The sequence below is a fragment of the Toxorhynchites rutilus genome, chromosome 3 (assembly GCF_029784135.1).
Source record: "Toxorhynchites rutilus septentrionalis strain SRP chromosome 3, ASM2978413v1, whole genome shotgun sequence".
Lineage (NCBI taxonomy): Eukaryota > Metazoa > Arthropoda > Insecta > Diptera > Culicidae > Toxorhynchites > Toxorhynchites rutilus.
Window position 1 is genome coordinate 103,054,354 of NC_073746.1, and position 20,360 is coordinate 103,074,713.

Consider the following 20,360-nt stretch of genomic DNA (forward strand, 5'->3'; position numbering starts at 1 on the left):
GTTCTCTACTCGATGTAGGTCCAAACCTCCCAGCCTTGACTAGAATTACTAGACTTCAATTAAATTGAAAATGATATTTATTTTATACTTGCCTAGGTAATATTTCTCTTCTGCTTTGCTTCAAGCCAGTGCAAGTTCTGCACTATGCTTGCTTTGTGCATATTCTGTGAAGCACAACAATTTGCACGTTCATTCAACAAGGTAGCAAAATAGAACTTGATGTTATCCAGAGCGAACGCAATATTTATAGTGTGACAAATCGGGCCAATCAAAATTTGGGATTTAGCACGTTTAGACAAAGCTTGACATTTCACAATTATTCATTTGTTAATCTCAAGATTTTTTTTATTTATAGAGATAGATATTTCCTATCCGTTGATAAAAACATCTTTGCGATCTATTGAGAAATGCTCAGTTATAAGGATTCTATTTTTTCCTACATGTTCAGTGTTTAGATTACTAAATCTAAAAAATCTAAATATTAAAGAGGGACACACTGAGCGAGTTCACTAGACGCAGCACAATAATTCCTCAATGCGAGAATCAATGACGAATATAAACGTGTTGCGAAGCTATCTTTCCTGCATTATCAGCGTGAAATACATACTCAAATCACGTCCCGAACATTTTTGGAAATTTACTCGGTTCAGAGAAATTAAGCCATTCAATAAAGTCAAGGAAAAGGGAGTTATTTTGAACTCTCATTCAAGCCACACATCACGATCATGGTTATCGATCATCGTTAGGATTGTCAAAAACTTCCTTCCTTCTACTGGTTCTTTGACTCGTTCTGGTTTAGACTTTAATTCAGCAGATTGGACTCGGCATTAAAACAACGGCGTCGAAACGGATGGGATTGTGAAACATACACTTCATAGATTGCCGTGAGAGTACCTCTTCCGATTACTGGATCACGAAAATCGTTGTCAGCTGATCAACTAGGAATCTTTGGCGTTTTGTAGAAGCACAGCTAAAGCTTTACAGGCAGCTGATAGTTTGCAAGGACACATCGATTAACCCGTTCTCTTGGAAAAAGTCACAGGAGAGTTGTGTCCGAGAAACAGCCGCATAGTTGATGTAGGATTCCGTTAAGCTATCTACTGCATGCTGATTTTGGATATGTTTGAAGAATGAACAGTTCAGATGAAAAGTTTATAAGGTAACACAGTAAAACAATTTTTTTTTGCAAAATTCAATTTTATTATTCAACATAATTGCCTTCGAGGGCGACACAGCGATTATAGCGATCTTGCAACTTTTCGATAACATTTTTATAGTACTCTTTCGGGTTTTCCTCAAAATAGGTCTCAGTTTCGGTAATCACTTCATCGTCGGTCTTAAAATTCTTGCCAGCGAGCATTCTTATCAGGTCTACAAACAGAAAATTGTCGCTGGTGGCTAGATCTGGAGAATACGGTAGATGCGGAAGCAATTCGAAGCCCAATTCATGCATTTTTGCCATCGTTTTCGTTGATTTGGGATTTTTCCATTTTTTCACAATAACAAAAGTTGCTTCGCTCTCAATGCAATGCGTGAGTCACAATGTAACTCACGAACCAATCGATCAATTGCTGTCAAATTTTAACACGTATCCATTGAAAGATGGTGCTTTGTGATAGTAAAGTAGATTTTTGCAAGAGGCGCCATCTGACGTCAACCTTATGAACTATTCAGCCGAACTGTTACATCGTTATACTGCCAGTCTGATTTGGTGGCCCTGAAAATGGCCGTTTTGTTTGGTTGTTGGGTATTGTTTGTTCGCTTCACCATTGTTTATACCCGAGTGATGATGACATAGGGATGATGATTACTCGTTGGATGGTGCGTATCATAATATAAAATGCCGACGTGGAAAGAGATATGATAAAAGCCGCCCTCTGAGGCCCTGGACAAGATGGATCCTGTGTTATGTATAGATGAAATAAAGAAAAAAACTCACCAATATAAAATAAGATAATTATCATTATCGAACACAATTATCTATTGTTCTCACCAGAAAAAAAACATGTTACTTTATTGCAGAAGAAACATATTTGAAATGAAAAAGGTAATTTTCTTTTAAAATTTTTACTTTGTGAGTGTTTATGCAAGCCATTTCCATTTTCGCTTCAAACCCAACGGAACACGTTGCTATATACATCAATGCGAATTTCAATTGGACTAAAAGCACCTAATACGATATATAGAGCATATGGGAAATCATTTTTTCGAATATTCCTTCACTTTTCCAATTTTTCTCGCCGCATGAACTTTTATTGGGTGAAAATGAACACAACAAAATAGACAGCTTAACCCGGACGAACCTATCTCGAGCGGGAACACACATTGGTTTTTATTTATGAAAATTGAAATAAGTCGTTTCATATTTCAAATCATTTTAACACAAGCGCTACCATATAGTATTTTACAATTACACTTGTGCTAAATGTTTCAAAAATTCAGAGGGCGAAGAATGATCATCTATGAATGAACTCTTTGAAACAATTATTAGGCAGCATTGACAAGGACTGATAAATGCTTGCACTGGGAGGCGCGAACGATGATGATATTTGAAAAAACATTTTGAGCTAATTGTCAAATGAATATCAGTTAATCTTTTAGCATTATCGCTTAGCAGTATAACATCTCCAACGCTCCCAAAAACACAATTTCCCAATTTACTAATCCACAAATTATGCTATGGATAATCTTTCGCAGAATGGCAACAGAAAATCCTAACCGAATCAATTGTGTGCTGACAGCAGCGACGACATAAACCGCTGGGGAATAAATAGTCATCTTCAGTTTTACATCGAAGAACACAGCTCTTATCGCTGGAAAATGTTTTGTTCGCTTTTGGCTTGAAATGCGCTGCACTTTAGTGCCACTTTTCACTCGAACAATATGTTCGAATTAAAGACATTTCAATGATCAGTCGGAAAAGTTCGATCGTATATAAATCCACACAAGCTCTCTACCGACACCTGGATATTATTTAATTTAATGCATCGAAATTTTTGAAATTACTCTTTAATAACTGTTTTGGAGTACCTAAAAATACCGATGGTTTGTGTGGTTTTGTGGAAGCAGCTGAAGATGGATTTATTCTGGTTTTTGCGAGAACAATACACAAGGTACTATCGTATTATATTATTATTGTATTATAACAGAAAACTAATAAACAGAAATAACTGAAACAGTGTAAATATATCGAACAAATGACATAAAATGGGTTGTAGGTATGCTCGAATTACTCGATTTTTTTAAAGATATTATCATTTCACTAGATTATTTTCTAGTGAAATGTTTACAACTATCTAATGGACCGGCCATTACACGATGCTGTTCGAATATTTTTAATACGAAGGTGTCTGATTTCATATCACGAAGTAAAATTTAAAACTCTAAAAATACGAATTGATCCAACATTCTGCCGGGTGTGAGTTTCAACGCTTGAATGTATTTTTCTGTTCAGGTGTCCTGTTGTGTCTACACGATTCTCCGATTAATCTTTTCCGCGTTCGCCACAATGGTACTGATTTCTGTAATGTGTAATTAATCAATTTACCCAATTTCGTGCATCGAACAATGGGGTCCTATACAATCGATAGGTTAATGCTCAATCGAACGTTATTTACTCAGGACTTTGAGTCAATTTCGGAACGTAATGAATCACCCAGTACAATCCCACACACACACACACACACACACACACACACACAGACACAATTCTCACGTAGAATGGTAGATTTATTTGTCAATTAGTTCTCATTTGGTGGTAATTAAGTTTCAACCTTTCAGAAGAGAGGGCGGTCGGTGAGTTTTCGGAGGGATTGTTTTGGCAATACCCGAACAAGTGCAGGGTATTGTTTGACAAGCTGTAAATGATTTCGTACTCGTATTATTCTGAATATCACCAATTCATCTTCATCCACAACCAATTATCACGACAGTAATAATTTTCCCTTTTTGTGACTTGAATTTTAACCAATCAATTTCATCTAAATAAATAACAAATGAAACAGATGATTCTTAAAGCAGTTTAAGGAGAAATAGTCAGGGCCACTTGATTGTAAAATCCATTTGTCACATATAACCGTGGCATCGAGACACAAAACGTATATCCTCTCGATAATTCATCTGCTTCCCTCCATTGTCAGCCAGATTATTGAGGGATGTTTGCATTTTGTTTATTGAGTTTAGTAAAGTTAGCCTGCATGCTAGGTTCTTCGAGATATCGCGTTGATTGATTGAAGTTTATATAGAATTCATGTGAATTTCATGGAGTCAAATTTATTTAACAGCACATTACATGGAGCATCCCCAGCATTCTCGGGAAAAAATATCCTAGTAGCAACTTACCGTCCATGCAGAGGTACTTCACACGTACGGTACCTTCTCGCCATATGACCGCGAACGGGTGGTCCTGTGCAAACACAAAGCTGCAGTGGTTCTTCCCGGAACATCTGAGAAAATGAGAAAGCAAAGAGAAAGGAATGATAATTGAAGCATTTGGCGCTTTACCTTGTTATCGAGAATTCATTATTTTTGTTTATTGTTCGATATGGAACATCACAAGTTTTGTATCTAAACAAAATTAACGGATTCGTCTCAGTGCGAACCAAAACGTTATATCGTCAATTGATTATTTGACCGATAAATATACGCATTGTGTCATGCGGACGGCTGCGCGTCGCATATGGCGTCGCATTATATCTACTGCTCTGTTGTCGCCACTTTCAGCGTGACTGTGATCGATTCCCACTTATTGGAACCTTTGTCAGCGCATAACGGATTGGACTGTGAGTTATGGTATTTGCGCCTATTCAACCAGCATGCCGAAATACAGTAAAAGCCCGAGTGACACTTCCACTTCTGACTGATTCTACCACCAGCGGATGATGACATGTGAGAGCAATAATTGTAGCCATCTCACGAGGGACCTATTTTTAGCTCGCACCTAATTACCCCCCATTTCAGCCTGTAAATTAGATAATTATTGTCCAGCTTTTAGTGAGGAGGGAGAGACATCGTGATAATTTCGGAGAATTTTCTGAGTAATTATGTTCTGCGTTCCATTGATCTTCCGCAGATCGCAGAACAGACGAGGATCGACTGAAATCTTCGTAGGTCGGAAACGTTCAAAAGGAAAGAAGGATACAGCTGGTGTATCTTTCTGTCACAAATGGGTGAATAGTGATGAATTGCAGCTGACATACAAACATATAAAGAAAATGTAAACAATTCGGCTCGAAAATCAGCACAGTGATTTTATTAAGTAATTTGAAGAATAATATTGTTGTGCGTTATCGTTCCTTAAAAATGAATTAACGAATCACTCGTCTAACCAGGGTTGCCAATAATATTTTCCCAAAAACTGGGAGATTGCTCTTAAAAAAACTGTAAGAAAACTGAATCCTGTAAAACCGTTTATTTTAAGAACATACGCTTTCTAAAACGATTTCTCTACCCATCCCAATACTGTAGAAATAGAATTTCTTTCGAAGCTTCGTGAGTATTTAATTTATCTTCTTCTTCTTCTTCAATGGCACTAACGTTCCTAGAGGAACTTCGCCGTCTCAGCGTAGTATTACTTGCGTCATTTTTTATTAGTACTTAGTTGAGATTTCTATGCCAAATAACACGCCTTGAATGCATTCTGAATGGCAAGCTCTAGAATACGCGTGATCACAGTGCAAGTCGGAGGAAATTTTCCCGAAATTCCCCCGACCAGAACGGGAATCGAACCCGAACACCCGGCATGTTAGTTATGACGCTAACCCCTCGGCCACGGGAGCACAAGTATTTAATTTTTAAAATCGCCAAATAAACCATTAATTAATCATATCATTCGAGCAGATAAAAATGACGTTTCACGCCACTCGAACACTACTGTGAAATAGTATTTGAGGATGTTTTTTCTAGAACCACTAGAAAATACGGTTTTATTTGGTAAAACTTGAAAAAATCGTATTTATTGCTTTATGTCCATGAAATCGCTTATAGTAGATCGTCGCAAAACTTTTCGACAATGTGTTTCATTGTGAAGCATTAAGCCACAATTTCTGGTTATAGATCACTGCATCGAACCTAACCTCAATCAACTTTTTTTTCCTTTTTACTGTAGTGTTTTTTTTTGACCACTTTCGTTTCTATCTTTTTCGCACTCATGTAGAATGTGGAACAATAGAAGCAAATAAATCAATGCAACTTCCATTTGTTAACATTGAAATATGTGTAAACTGCAATGAATGGGAGCTAAAACAATACACGCAAAACTGTCTAACTGACGTCTCATTGCACTAATTCATGCAGTGATCTTTGTATTAGAATTCTGGAATAATTTTAATTAGATCCCACAACATTATTCCAATACCACATTTTGTCAAATATATACCGAGATTTTGTATTGTCAAATCCTTGCGCTGTTACTACTGTCAGTGGTCTTCATGCCAATTTTGAGCGCGATCTGTCGTTTAGTTTGTTCACAGATTCATTAAAAACAAGTTAACTTTTTTTGCTCGATGATTTTAATATGATTTTGATTTGATATGTTGTTGATGTTGCAATGGCAATTCTTAGATACAGCTATAAAAAGAGTTTCGATGATTGGATTGTTCGTTGTTTAAAGCATATTGCTTCAGATGGAGCCTATTTTTAAGACTATAATATGAATATAGATGATAATTGATACATTTACTTTAAAAACAAAAATTCCCGGTATATATGGGAGTACAAATATGTTTCCAGCGTTTTTTTTTTTTGAAAATTCAACGTTTTATCATAAAAAGAAGAGAAGTCACAGATTATTCAAAGTACTGTCCATCGCTAGCTACAACCTTCTCTCATCTTTATGGTAGCATACAGATTCCACGTTGAAAGAAGGACTGGTCTTTTGAGGCACACCAATCATCGACACATTTTTTGGAATCATTATAGGAGAAAAATGGTGAATACGGCGAGTGGGGCAAGATTTCCCATTTGATGTTCTTCAGGTAGTTTTTGACACCAATTGCAACATGGGGCCGAGCGTTGTCATGTTGCAGAAACACCTTGTCGTATCTATCGGCGTATTGCCAACTCTTGTCATTCAGGGCTCGGTTCAAACGCATCAATTGTTATCGGTTTTCTCCTACTCGAGAAAGTATTTTTAGCAAAAATTTACATAGTATGAATACTTGCAAAGTAAACACTATAGTGCTTATGCATTCTATGCCAAGAATGCATTTTTTTTATTACGAACTGTGCGTCAAATATGAGAGTTTAGATCATGCGTAATATAAAGTCTATTTAGAACTAAAAATCCTTTGAGTGACTATTAGACTAATAGACTAATAGTCCATTGATGCAAACGATAGCAAGATTACTTTGGTTTTATATTAATATCTATTAAAGTCAATGGAGCACATTGCTTTATGATCTTGTGAACTTCAGAATGACTTGGGAGACCTATAACATCTAATGTTTGTATAAATATAAAGCCAGCATAACACGCGGGCTCTATGGACGATTTTGGGTTAGATTTCTTGTTACGAATGTTTAACCTGTTCGTACATTGTGTGGTTATTTGCCCCCCGTGAAAAGAAACGTTGTTTCTCGTAGCCAGTATACCTTTCATCATAAAGTTCCCCAGCCTGTTTATATTCTTCGTTTTGTTGAGGTTATATACAGAAAATGTTGTTCCACAATTTCAACAGAAATAGTAAGGGTGTGGAGGGGATAATAAATATATATATATATATATATATATATATTTCTATATATATATATATATATATATATATATATATATATATATATATATATATATATATATATATATATATATATATATATATATATATATATATATATATATATATATATATATATATATATATATATATATATATATATATATATATATATATATATATTATCCCCTCCACACCCTTACTATTTCTGTTGAAATTCTGTTGAAATTGTGAAATTCCATGACCACTCAATGCGAAAGCTAAAAAGAAACTGAATGAATTCCCGAGCTGGCATACGCTTATATACATATTTTTGTGATTTTTATAACTTGCTTTCAAGGCAATATTTTCGCTATTGAAACAAGTTTTTGAATCAAAAAGTAACAAACGTATAACGCGTAGACATTTTATCTTTTGAATTAAGTGGTTATCATACGATTTCTTTCAGTTGACTAGGAGGTGCTAACGTTCGAAATCTTGTTGTTCCAGCTCTCGTTTTCGAAACTTTGAACTGACACCCCATTATAGAGAAGAAAGACGCAGTTCTACGTCAAAAAAAAACTGGAATCACTCCGGCGGGGCATTATCACACGTCCGTTTTCGTTAGGTCACTTTCACGTATCTCCTTCACGAGCCCGCCATTCTTCAGTGGCATATCTAGACAAATTAGGCTCGATCATTGTACACAACAAATAAAAAATTTAAAAACAAAAATATTGTGGAATTTCAGATTCATAAAACAGAAATGAATTTACAACAAAGAGTTTGTATTGAATTTTGTGTTAAAAATAGATTCGAACAATTTTTTAAACGATGGCAACGTTTCAGGCATGGAGGATGACAAACGCAGTGAAAGACCGTCACATCGATAGTCGACCATAACACTGATAATCTAATCTGTTGGTGAGCGGAAAACCCGAAGAAGGGATGGTCCGATTTTAGCCTCCTGTATTTTGTTGTATTCGTCTCTTCCCCTAGATCAATATAGTGGAGAGAAAAATCGGAAAATTTTCGGAAAATTCTGAAGGAAGGTCGGAATATTCGGAAAATTGAATTCCCACATGTTCGAAAATCACATAATAATAAGCGTTGTTAGTCCATTCGATGTTTGCGCTATCGAAATTGATCTTTGTGCGTAAGTGGAAATGGATTTTCAGGCGAAATATCGCATTACCATATTATATCTTATATCTTATATCTATAAATAAAAATGGAAGGCCAAATGTGTTGGTAAGACCCGAGAAAGGAATGGTTCAATTTGAGTCATCTATATTTCGTTGTATTCGTCTCTTCCCGTAGATCAATATAGCGGAGAGAAAAATCGGAAAATTCGGAAAATTGAATTCCCATATGTTCTACAATTAGCTAAGCGTTGTTAGTCCATTTGATGTTGGCGCAAACGAAATTGATTTTTGTTCGAAAGTGGAAAACGATTTTCAGACGGAATAACGCATTCCTATATCTTCTATCTATATAAACAAAAATGGAAGGCCAAATGTGTTGGTGTTCCCTAAACCCGGTGTGCACATCAAACATGTATTCCATGCAACGGAGAAACATGTTATTTCAAAATGCTTGAAGAATCTTGAACGAGAATTGTGTCTGAATAAAATTTTATGTTATAAGGACGATTTTTTGTAGAAGTACTAAACAATTATAAAGAAATTGTAAAGGGTAATCAATCAATGAAGAGTTCAGTCTAGTCTAAAATAAAAATTTCGCATGACTTCAATTTACTCAAGAGACGAATGACCTCTCAGAGTTTAAAGTCTCTTTTATTCAAAACCTAACCTAACTTCAATTTAGAGGCGGATGATTATGATGATTATGATCATGATTATTCCCATATTATCATGCCACGTGTTTGGGTTCGATTCCCGTTCTGGCCGGGGGATTTTTCGTCAATGTAATTTCCTTCGACTTGCACTGTGCTCACGCGTATTCTAGAGCTTGCCCCTTGGAATACATTCAAGAGGCGTTATTTGGCTTAAGAAATCTCAAGTAAGTATAATATATGACATTAGTTAATGCATACGTTGCATTGTTAACATAGGTCAACGAAAAGATTTCATTGTTCCTTTTTTTTCATTGTTTCGGATATTACTTTAGAAAGAGATAAAATTAAATATCTAAATCTTTAGAACAATTTGTTGTTAGTTTTGAAAAGGGTAGATAGTTGGGATGGTTTAGTCGCCACTTTCTCGTAACCTTCAAGAAAGTCAATTTGAAAATCAAAATTACTGCTCAGCCATAACAAATGACTGCTCGATGGCTGAAGAAATACTAGACCATAAATCGCAAATGACATCCAAATGTCAATTGTTTCTCCTTTCCATAGAGTGACGCCAACGATTGCTCAGTGGCAGAGTTTGAAATTTCCTCTCGATAATGGAATCTTTCATACTCCCGCAAATTTCAAACGGGTAAGTTGCGATGCATAATGCTTTCAATTTGTTCTACACTTCAAATCAATCATATACAAGTTACATTTCCGTAATGTCCATTTCACATAAAATAATCAAGTGGAATGGTAAAATTTCGCTGAAGGCATTTATCATCACAAGAATCTTTTTTTTTCAGTTCTATTGCCGATACCATATGGCTCCTTTTTGGCAAAACCCCAGAAATCCGACTGTAAATGAAATCAAATAAATGCCGATTCCAATCTTAACGCTTCATAAATATGTAATATCCGGCGCAGACCGTTGCCACCACCACCAGTGAGGGAAGGCTGTGCAGGAGAATGTCTCTTCGATCCGGCCGGGTACTGCTAATAACCTGAAGCCCCTCGAAATCCAAAACAAGTGCTAAAAACGCGAACGTTACCACTGGGGCACCACCAAAAAAAAACGTCCCGGAAGTGAGATTTCACTCCAACCAGAACAGCGTTGTTCCATTTTTCAAATCCTTCCCTTCGTTTTTCACCATACCAGGCTGAAGGGAATAAACAAACAACCAGCCACCAGACGAACGAAGGGAAGAGGCAAACCAGCGGACCCCGGCGAAGATCCCAAACGGCACCAGGAGAGCCAAATCCAGCCAAATCGTATAAATAAATGCAAAATGTGTAACGGCACGAAACGTGGATAAAAGTGGGAAGGCTGACGTTTGGGTTCCACCTGAGGCTAAATCGTGGCGTGGTTTCACTTTAATTTAGCACAACAAAAGAAAACTGTTACGGTGCAACCTTAAATGGAAATTATTGGACGAGGGATTTACAAAGTAACATTGGGACATAATATTCTCTATTTTAGACTGCTGTCTAATCCACAGAAGGTGAATGCCACAACATTCCGGCCCTTCTCCCGTTATTTTTCAGTCAAGTTGAAGGGCATCGTAATGACACTCATCCCACCCATTCCAGTCGCTTTGACACGCTTTCAGGGAAACCCCCGGCTCTCCCACGGCAGAAAAACGCTCGCAATGTATGGGACTCTAATCAGAGAACATGCGCACTATTACGCACAAATCATTGACTGGGTTTCTGCTGCATGCCATCGGAATTCTGGTCAGCATTCCAAATGTCACGTTCCAAGACAAGCTAGCTAAGTTGAAAACGAACAAGGGGTAGATTTATTTTCAGGATAGTTGAGATTATTTCATATCAATCATCGCGAGCTTCGGAAAGGGAGGAATTATACTAACGGAAAGGAAAAAGATGGCATATTTTAAGTCGGGCTTATTTCAATTATCCTTCCAGGCGTTCAACATTCATCTTAATGCAGTGTCATCTGGTTTGTATTCACATGGGTTCGTATGAGTTTGTGGCATGCTGTAAATGTATTTGTGTGTAAACATTCCACAGAGAAAACGGGTATATTTCTGGAAAAAAATCTCTATAATTAGGGGAAGGTAGTCCTAGTGCGACCGATCCGACTCCTTTTGGGATCTCGGCGCAGCTTACCGAATTATTGGTAGCGTCAAATGAAAGGTGTCACATCGTTGACAATTTAGTTGTATGACGACGAGCTTAAACTTTCGGGGTTAAATATTCACCAAACAACGACGCGTATAATTTTAGTAAGCTACTATTTCTCGTAGTCCAAAATCTAGAATCCAATCTTTATTGTGATATAACACATGTACTTTACAACTATGGCTACTGGTTACCGGCTAATTGTAACTCTAACGATCAAAAGCAAATAAAAAAGAGATCGAAGAAGAGAAACTGCCTAAAAAACTGACCAATTGCGCAACACTAGTGGTGCGTTTTCTAGATACACTGCGTTTAGCAGTCGGTTTAGAGGTGAATTCTACACAGATTACATAATTTAAAAATGCGAATCAAATCTAATCTTAAACTTGTCAATGAGCTTTTTACTGAATCTTACGTTTTGCCACCGTTTTGTGTTTTCGAAGGAAAATTTAGATTTTTGACCTATACGGAAAATTAGTTCAATGTTTTTTTAGATGTCGATAAATTACAAAATTAAGCAATTTCGATTGGTTATGGTCTGCTCAACAAAATACGCTATATAGGGGAAGTTCGGGAAAGACGGACACCCCTGTATAATTGAAAAATAACACTTTTATTTTATATTTCAATGATGTACAAACTTGCAATACTTTGACACTTATTTTTCACGCCTAGCTGGCTTTCTGTTAAAATTGTAAAATAAAAAAGCTGTTTTAAACATGAAAAATTGGGAAAAAAATACAAGCACTTCTAGGTGATTTCAGTGTTGCCTTTTTGTTCGATCGTTTTTAAGGCCTATTTTAAGACCTCCAAAACTTATCGAGTTCATAAACTTGAATTTTCAGTTAGGGTCTATCTTTCCCACACTAGGTGTCCATCTCACCAAGTGTCCGTTTTCCCCGACTCAATGTTATTGTTTCAAAGATGACGCACACATTCATTTTGCAAAATTTCTGCCTCAATGACAAATCCATACATATAAAAATGGATTTCTGTCTGTCTTTCTTATTCTTATGTACTCGGAAATTACTGAAACGATCGACGTGTATATTTGTATGTAGGGGTTTTTGGGGCCGGGGAAGGTTTATTAAGATAGTTTGAGACCACTCCATCTTCTCTAAGGGGTGGGGAGGGTGTGTGCGGATACTGTCATCCGAATGAAACACAAATTTCTGCATAACTCGAAAACTAATCAAACAAATGGGATCAAACTTGGCATATATAGGTTTTAGGGATCGATAAACGATTCTATGGTGGTTCGACACTCCTCCCCCCTTTCTTAGGGGGAGAGAGGTTGCCATAAAAACAAGCAAATGAAGCCAAATTTGGGATGTGAGGATTTTTGGGTACGAGAAATGTTTCTATGATGGGCCTCTGGAATGGAGAGGAGGTCCCATAAAAATATTACACATAGTTCAACCAAACATAGCAATTGAAAATTTTCGGAAAACTCTGAAGGAAAATTGGAAGATTCAGAAAATTAAATTTACATAGTGGCAAAATTCAAATTATATAGTGCAAGCGTTGTTAGTTCATTTGATGTTTGCGCTAACGAAATTGATCTTTGTTCGAAACTGGAAATGGGTTTTCAGGTCATAAAACACACTCCTGTATCTTCTTCTATCTATACAAGTATAAAAAGGATCGCCGAATGTGTTGATAAGAGCAAAACTCGCGAAAGGGATGGTCCGATTTAGGGTTGTCTTTATTATATCATATTTTCTGTATCACACATTTATTCCATGTAACGGAGAAACTTGTTATTTGCAAGTGGTTGAAAAATCTTGAACGAGAATTGTGTCTAAAAATAATCTGATATTATAATGACGAGATTTGGTAGAAGTACTAAGTATTTTATAGTAAAAGGTAATTTCAAATGGTCGATTGGAAGATCAGTCAATGAACATTCTGCGATTGGACCCATGAACGTTTGCTTAGCAAACACATAAATGTTTGAAGGTATTGATAGCAAAGATAAATTTTTAGCGGGACGAAGTTTGCCGGGTCAGTTAGTTTGATTATAAAAAAAGACCTGGGCTATCAATTTGTGGTGAATTTGTGGGTTACAAGCGCGTAACTCAATCTTCCATAAGTAATCCGAACAGTTCCGTTAGAGATATGGTGAAAAAAGTAAATCAAAGCAGAACTTTCGTGCGAAATACAAAAAAAGGGAGGGATTGCACACCAAAAAAATCCAAAAGTCACCGAATCGCAATGAACGACAGAATATGGTATCAAAACCACGTGCACGGAAGCTCTCAGATGCTGACAACGGTTTTTGATTGCCTCGTTAAGGATGACGAAACGTATATCAAAACAGACTTCTAGTAGCTTCCGGAGCTCCAGTTCTTTACTGCTCATCATAAGTTTGATGTTTCTGTTGACGTAGGACTACGTCTAACCGGAAGATATAGGGGGTGAAACGGAAATCCAGGCACTGAACAAGTAGGAAAAAATGCAAGATTTGGAACGCTTATAACTCGAGCATTTCTCAATAGATCGCAAAGGTTTTTGCATCAATTGATAGGAAATATATCTACGCATCTATCATAACGAATAACATTTCATTTTTCTTGAGATAAATAATTGAATAATTGTGAAATATCAAGCCTTGTCAAAATGCACTATGTGCCCATTTTTGATTGGTCCATTTTGTGCTCCTCAAATCGTACCGACCAAAACGGGCAACCAGAGCAGCAGCGAAATACAATGAAGCACGATTGGAAAGGAAAAAGAAAAAAATGAACGAAACATTGGTCGCAGTCTCACACATGCGTAATTCTCGAGCCAGCCAGTCAGCTTAAAAATCCCCGCTCCGCTGCCGTAACGATCATTCTCATTCAAACCGTACACCACATCGGTTCGCATCACAACACATCAACAAACCAACCCAAGCAGCCATGTCTGGACATGGTAAAGGAGGAAAATGAAGGGAAAGGCAAAATCCCGCTCGAACCGTGTTGATCTGGAGTTCCCCGCAAGGGTAGCTAGGCCGAGCGCGTTAGTACCAGTGCACCAGTCCACCTAGCCGTCGTTATATAGTTTCGGCCGCCGAAGTGATCGAGTTAGCTGGCAAAGCTGCTCGCGACGATAAGAAAACCCGCATTCGGAACAGAACACATTCGGTTCGGTGGACATCAAGACAACAGGCAGTTGCAGCGAGTAGCGAGTGCCAAACGCAATCGCAAAACGGCAGCTGGTAGCAGAAGAAAAAAGTTTGTTCTTTATACAATCTGCTTTGGTGGCAAATCCAGAACAAGGCGGCATCAAGGGCGTTCGAAATGGTTTTTTTTCAAAACCACGAGTACTAAGTTTTCTAAATTGGAACCATTCCATAAAACAAGGCGCTTTTCAGGGCCATTAAGCCTTCCAAAAAAGAGTTTAGGAGATACAGTTCAATGCTTTCTATAACATTATCCAAAATAATAATAAAACACAAATTGATTTTTTCATAATTTGTTTGCCAGGATCTGATGAGTATGTGAATTTGGCAGTTGTTCTGAGCTTATTGATAGTTGGGGACTTTCCTGATTATTCATTTTTCACCAATTCTTAAATTGTTTCCAGATTGAAAGTACAGTAATTTACAATTAGTTCGACATTTAGCTAATTGGACGGACTTATTTAGTTGGACATTTTTGTAAACATAGAGATCCAAATTATGACCCCACATTGAAAGTCGACACTGTACCACTGTCATCGTAAATGTTCAATTACAGGTTGAAATCGCCTCCAATGCGACAATGAGTGGCGCTTCGGCACGTCGCATTGAATGTAATTTACTGTAAAATATGTCACAAGCTGGATGGGAAGAAATTTTCCAACTGTGAAAGCTGTGGCGAGTGGCAAATGCAATCGCTAAACAGAAAGGTTTAGCCAAACAAGATGGGGATATCGAGTGATAACAAAACAATAAACTCTTTAGATTGAAGATAATTTTGTGATCCTGAAAAGGACCCTTTTTAGCCTGCATGTGAATCCAACGAGCGAACAAATCGTAATGAATGTATTTTTTGCCATCGCTCCCTTTAAACGCTCATTCGTTCGTCTCGTTGGACTCGCCCCTCTGGCTGAGTCAGCCGATTTGTCTCTATCCTGTGAGTGTGTACCGCTAGAGTATAAAACACGCGGACCCCAAAAAAATATCTTATTTTCTTTCAAACCGTAAACCCGTGTGGTTGTACGGCATCGGCATCGTGGACGTAACAAAGGAGGACAAGTTAAGGGAAAGGCAAAGTCTCACTCGAACCGTGCAGGTCTCCAGTTCCCTGTTGGTCGCATTCACTGATTGCTCCGCAAGGGTAACTAGGCCGAACGGATTGGTGCCGGAGCACCAGTATACCTAACAGCGGTTATAGAGTTTCGGCCGTCGGAGTGCTCGAGTTGGCTTGCAAAGCTGCTCACGACAATCAGAAAACCCGCATCAAGAACAGAGCAGAGCGGTTCGGCGCTCATCAAGGCAACAATTAGTTTCAGTGAGTGGCAAAGTGTTCCTCCGGCACGTCGCATTAAATGTAATTTACTGAACAACATGTCACAAGCTGGATGGGAAGAAATTTTCCAACTGTGAAAGCTGTGGCGAGTGGCAAACGCAATAGCTAAACAGGAAGGTTTAACCGAACAAGATGGGAATATCGAGTGATAACAAAAACACAACACCAAAGGTTCTTTTCAGAACCATCAACATATTCATAAAGAGTAAACAGTAAACTAATCCATTTTTCAGGTAGACAGGTAGGTATTCACGAATTCAAAATAAAACAATATATTTAAAATATATATTTAACAAAAGCTGTCCCCTTTGTATAGTCCTACGTCACTCCGGTTATGTCCCCGACATTACCCACCCGTCTTTTTTTAGATTCGATTAGATTCAGTGAGAAGAAATTGGAGATTGTATATAATCGCCCTTTATTGGTTTCAAAAATTCTGTTCGGTATGGAATTAACGAAATTTTCAAGCGTTGCAGCAGCGATGGACTTTCAGGATTCTCTCACGGCAGCTTCTAGTTTCCGAACTGATCTGTACTGCCTTCCACCGCTGCACACACACCGTGCAAGAATTCTTCAAAGGTTCTCTATTGGATTTAGGTCTGGACTCTGTGCTGGCCAGGCCAAGACCTTGCTGTCTCGCTTCGAAAACCACTGCATACTTCTCTTTCTGACATAGATGGCTGCATTGTCTTGCTGAAAAAGGGAAGTCTTCAGACATACACTCCTCGGTTAATGGTACAAGACAGTCCAGTAATTCCACGTACTTTTCTGATTTCATCCTGGTTGAAATTGAAGCAAGAGGAGTTTTGCATGACGTAAAAAAACACCCCAAATCATGAATGTTCCACCTCCAAAGTTTCGGCTCAGCTTGACCTCGGGTTCCTTCCTCAAATCATGATAGCAGTATGCACAACAATCAGGGCCATCTAGATTGAACTTCTTTTCACCCGAAAATACAACGTTATCCCATTCATTTCACCATGCCATATGCTTTTTGACGAAATTCAATCGGGCCTGAATATGTGCGGGAGTAAGATTCGGTTTCTTGGCTTTTTTAGTGTGCTTCAAGTAACCAGATTCCCGCAATATTTGTGCAATGTGCTCATTGGTAATCGAGAGTTCAAGTTCCTTCTTAATTTCTGGCACATTGAACTTACCAGATCCGGCCTGCTTCAGAATTCGTTTCCTGTCACGATTGCTTATTTTGGTATTTTCTTCTTAACGCTATATTTTTCACCATTCTTCAACACATTTCGAATCGATGTTTCGGGTCTGTTTACTCTCTTTACTATTATCCGGTTACTCATACCACTCATCGGCATTATTCACCACAGATCAACGAATTGCAAGCATCAACCAAAGTATATATGTAGAATAGAAGGTAAGGGATATTTTCTGTGTTACACACGCATGTGTTACACACACAACGAAGTTAGTAATTGAAAATTCCTCAATTTGTTCGATGTTCTGAAGTTTTTTCAATATTTCTCGATTTTAAAAGTTCTAAAAATCATGAAAGGTAACAAAATTGCAAGTCGAGTCGAGGCTTTATGTGATTTTTTATCGATTTCATACTGAAGAGTTTTTGTTTACTTCAGCAAAATGTTGAAGTATCACGTCCCGCGATGTCGAAACAGAATAATTTCGAATGAGATAAACTAATCGGAGATATTTTCAGCTATCCTATGCATTCGCTCCTTGGATCAGGAACGGGAACGACACTGCATCGATATAACCTCTCCACGTACTCGTTTATCGATTTTGCATTATTTCTATAGTACGGGGCATCTATTGCAATTAATAAAATGTTACTTTTCATTAGATAAACAATTGAATAACTGTAAAATGTTAAGCGTTATCTAAACGCTCTAACTACCTCGTTTTGATTGGCCCGATTTACGGTTTCATAACCAAGCAGCCTTGGGGAAATCGGCATTGCAAATACATGAAAGTATGCGGACTTTTGTTCTCACCGAAATGTGTTCCCTAACAGAGATTTCTAAACCAAGCAGTGTTGGAGTAATCGTCATTGCAAATAAATGAAAGTTGGGGTGTTTCCCGACTGAAATGTGTTTCCCAACACAGACTTCAAATCCATGGAGCATGGGGAAATTGACATTGCAAATTCATGCAAGTCGGGGGTGTTTTTGTTCCGACCGAAATGTGTTTCCCCAACACAGACTTCAAATCCATAGAGCGTGGGGAGATTGACATTGCAAATTCATGCAAGTCGGGGGCATTTTTGTTCCGACTGAAATGTGTTTTCCTAACACAGACTTCAAATCCAAGGAGCGTGGGGAAATTGGCATTGGAAATACATGCCAGTCGGGGGCATTTTTGTTCTGGCTGAAATGTGTTTCCCCAACACAGACTTCAGAACCAAGGTGTCTGAGGAAATTGGCATTGCAAATTCATGCTAGTCAGGGGTATTTTTGCTCCGACTGAAATGTGTTTACCTTATACAGGCTTTAAAACCAAGGTGTCTGGGGAAATCGGCATTGCAAATACAGTAGAACCCCGATTTTTCCCGATATAGTCTGGCTGGGTAACCGCGAATAACGAAAATCGCGGGTAACCACACCGGTCAGATAATATTTATGTTATGACCAAAACAAAAGAGCAAGCGCCTACGTCTCACTGACAAATTTTGGGAAGCTGTATAGAATTACTATGGAACTCACTTTCGCGGAAAATCGGGGTTCCACTATAAATAACAACTGCGAGTATGAATACTCGCTAGCCAAAACCAAAACAAAAGAGCAAGCGCCTACGTCTCACTGACAAATTTTGGGAAGCTGTATAGAATTACTATGGAACTCACTTTCGCGGAAAATCGGGGTTCCACTATAAATAACAACTGCGAGTATGAATACTCGCTAGCCTTTGTGCAAACCAGAATATGTTTCCTTAACGCGGCCTTGTAAACTTAAGAACCTGAAAAAAATCGTGCAGACATTAGAGGCGAATAAACATTCAAGTTTAAAGCCTCTATAGTATAAAAAGTAGAAGTTGAAGTTGTTAATTCAAGCCGGAGGTACTTCTGCACCCGTATGTTTTTTTTTTTTTTGCACTCCGAAAAGTGTTTTCCTAACACGGATTACAAAAGCGGGTACGAACACAATGCTTGGCGCGTTTATTCAAGATTTCATTGAAGGATATGCCTTGATATCTTCTGCTCACTGAAATTCTGACACTGAGTGCCTGAAGTTCATCAAATCAAGTAAATTCGCGATTCGAGAAGTACGTACACTTGAGAGATGCAAACTTCAGAGGAAAATGTAAAATAAAAGAATCGTTTGACAATTCTTCCGTTCACATATTTTTTCCTAGGTATCATAACAAACGTAAAAGGACTGTCATTAAAATTACTTGTAACGAAGGACATAATTTATCACGATGCATGAATTGACCTTACATGGCATTTATTCAATTTCTTTATTCACAAAGCAAATATATTGAATTCGATTGAATTCAGAAATTGTTTAATTAATACAAACCAATGAGCACTAGCTAAGCTAGTCCCACGTCAACCTTGCGGTTATATCAGAGATATAATCCACCCATTTTTTTTAGACAGTTCTTGTGTGAGAATTTAAAAAACTAAAAAATATTTGAATTTATAAGGATTCGATCGATGGTTTATTATTATTTTTTGCTTTTTTTCTTTGCTTACTACACATGAACAAAGCAGGTAGTAGACATCCTTCTTATTCTACGTACTTTGAGCATCAACAACTGTTTTGCGTACTAAAGCGGCCCATACATCTACAATAATATTGCACAACATAGGTGGTTGTGAAATAATATTGAGGATGTGTTTCAGATATTGAAATGTTGTGCAATATATTGTATGATATCAAAAAATTTAGATATTTACTATGCAACGCTTACAATATTTCATGATCTATGTGTGACGTTGTGCAATATGGTGTCAGTTAATGTCAAAGCTCATGTTTACAATTACATCGTCTCGGGTGTAAAGTGAGTGTCATCCTAAAAAAATTCACAGACTGTTTTTCGAGGACGCGTGTGTCGCGATGGCCATCAAAAACGCCGACGGGGATTTTATTATCGAGTTTATTGAGACTAATCGTTCCCTTCCGGCATTATGGGATATCAAGTGTCAAGTTCCAATTTTTGTTGTTTCTATTTATCTTTTTTACTATGTTATATTCTTATATTATATTGGATCCCTTAAAAGAAATACTATTTTCACTGGGATCCATTCATCTTTGCTTT

At 37.6% G+C, this 20,360-nt stretch overlaps 1 protein-coding gene across 2 annotated transcripts in view; it reads right to left on the bottom strand.

The window, feature by feature from the left end:
- LOC129779793 (uncharacterized) overlaps positions 1-20,360 on the bottom strand; it is a 375,110-nt gene that overhangs the window by 201,434 nt on the left and 153,316 nt on the right. For both annotated transcript variants that reach the window (XM_055787497.1, XM_055787495.1), the window contains exon 4: positions 4,342-4,445. In XM_055787497.1, coding sequence (XP_055643472.1) covers positions 4,342-4,445 — 104 coding nt within the window. The remainder of the gene's footprint in view (positions 1-4,341; positions 4,446-20,360) is intronic.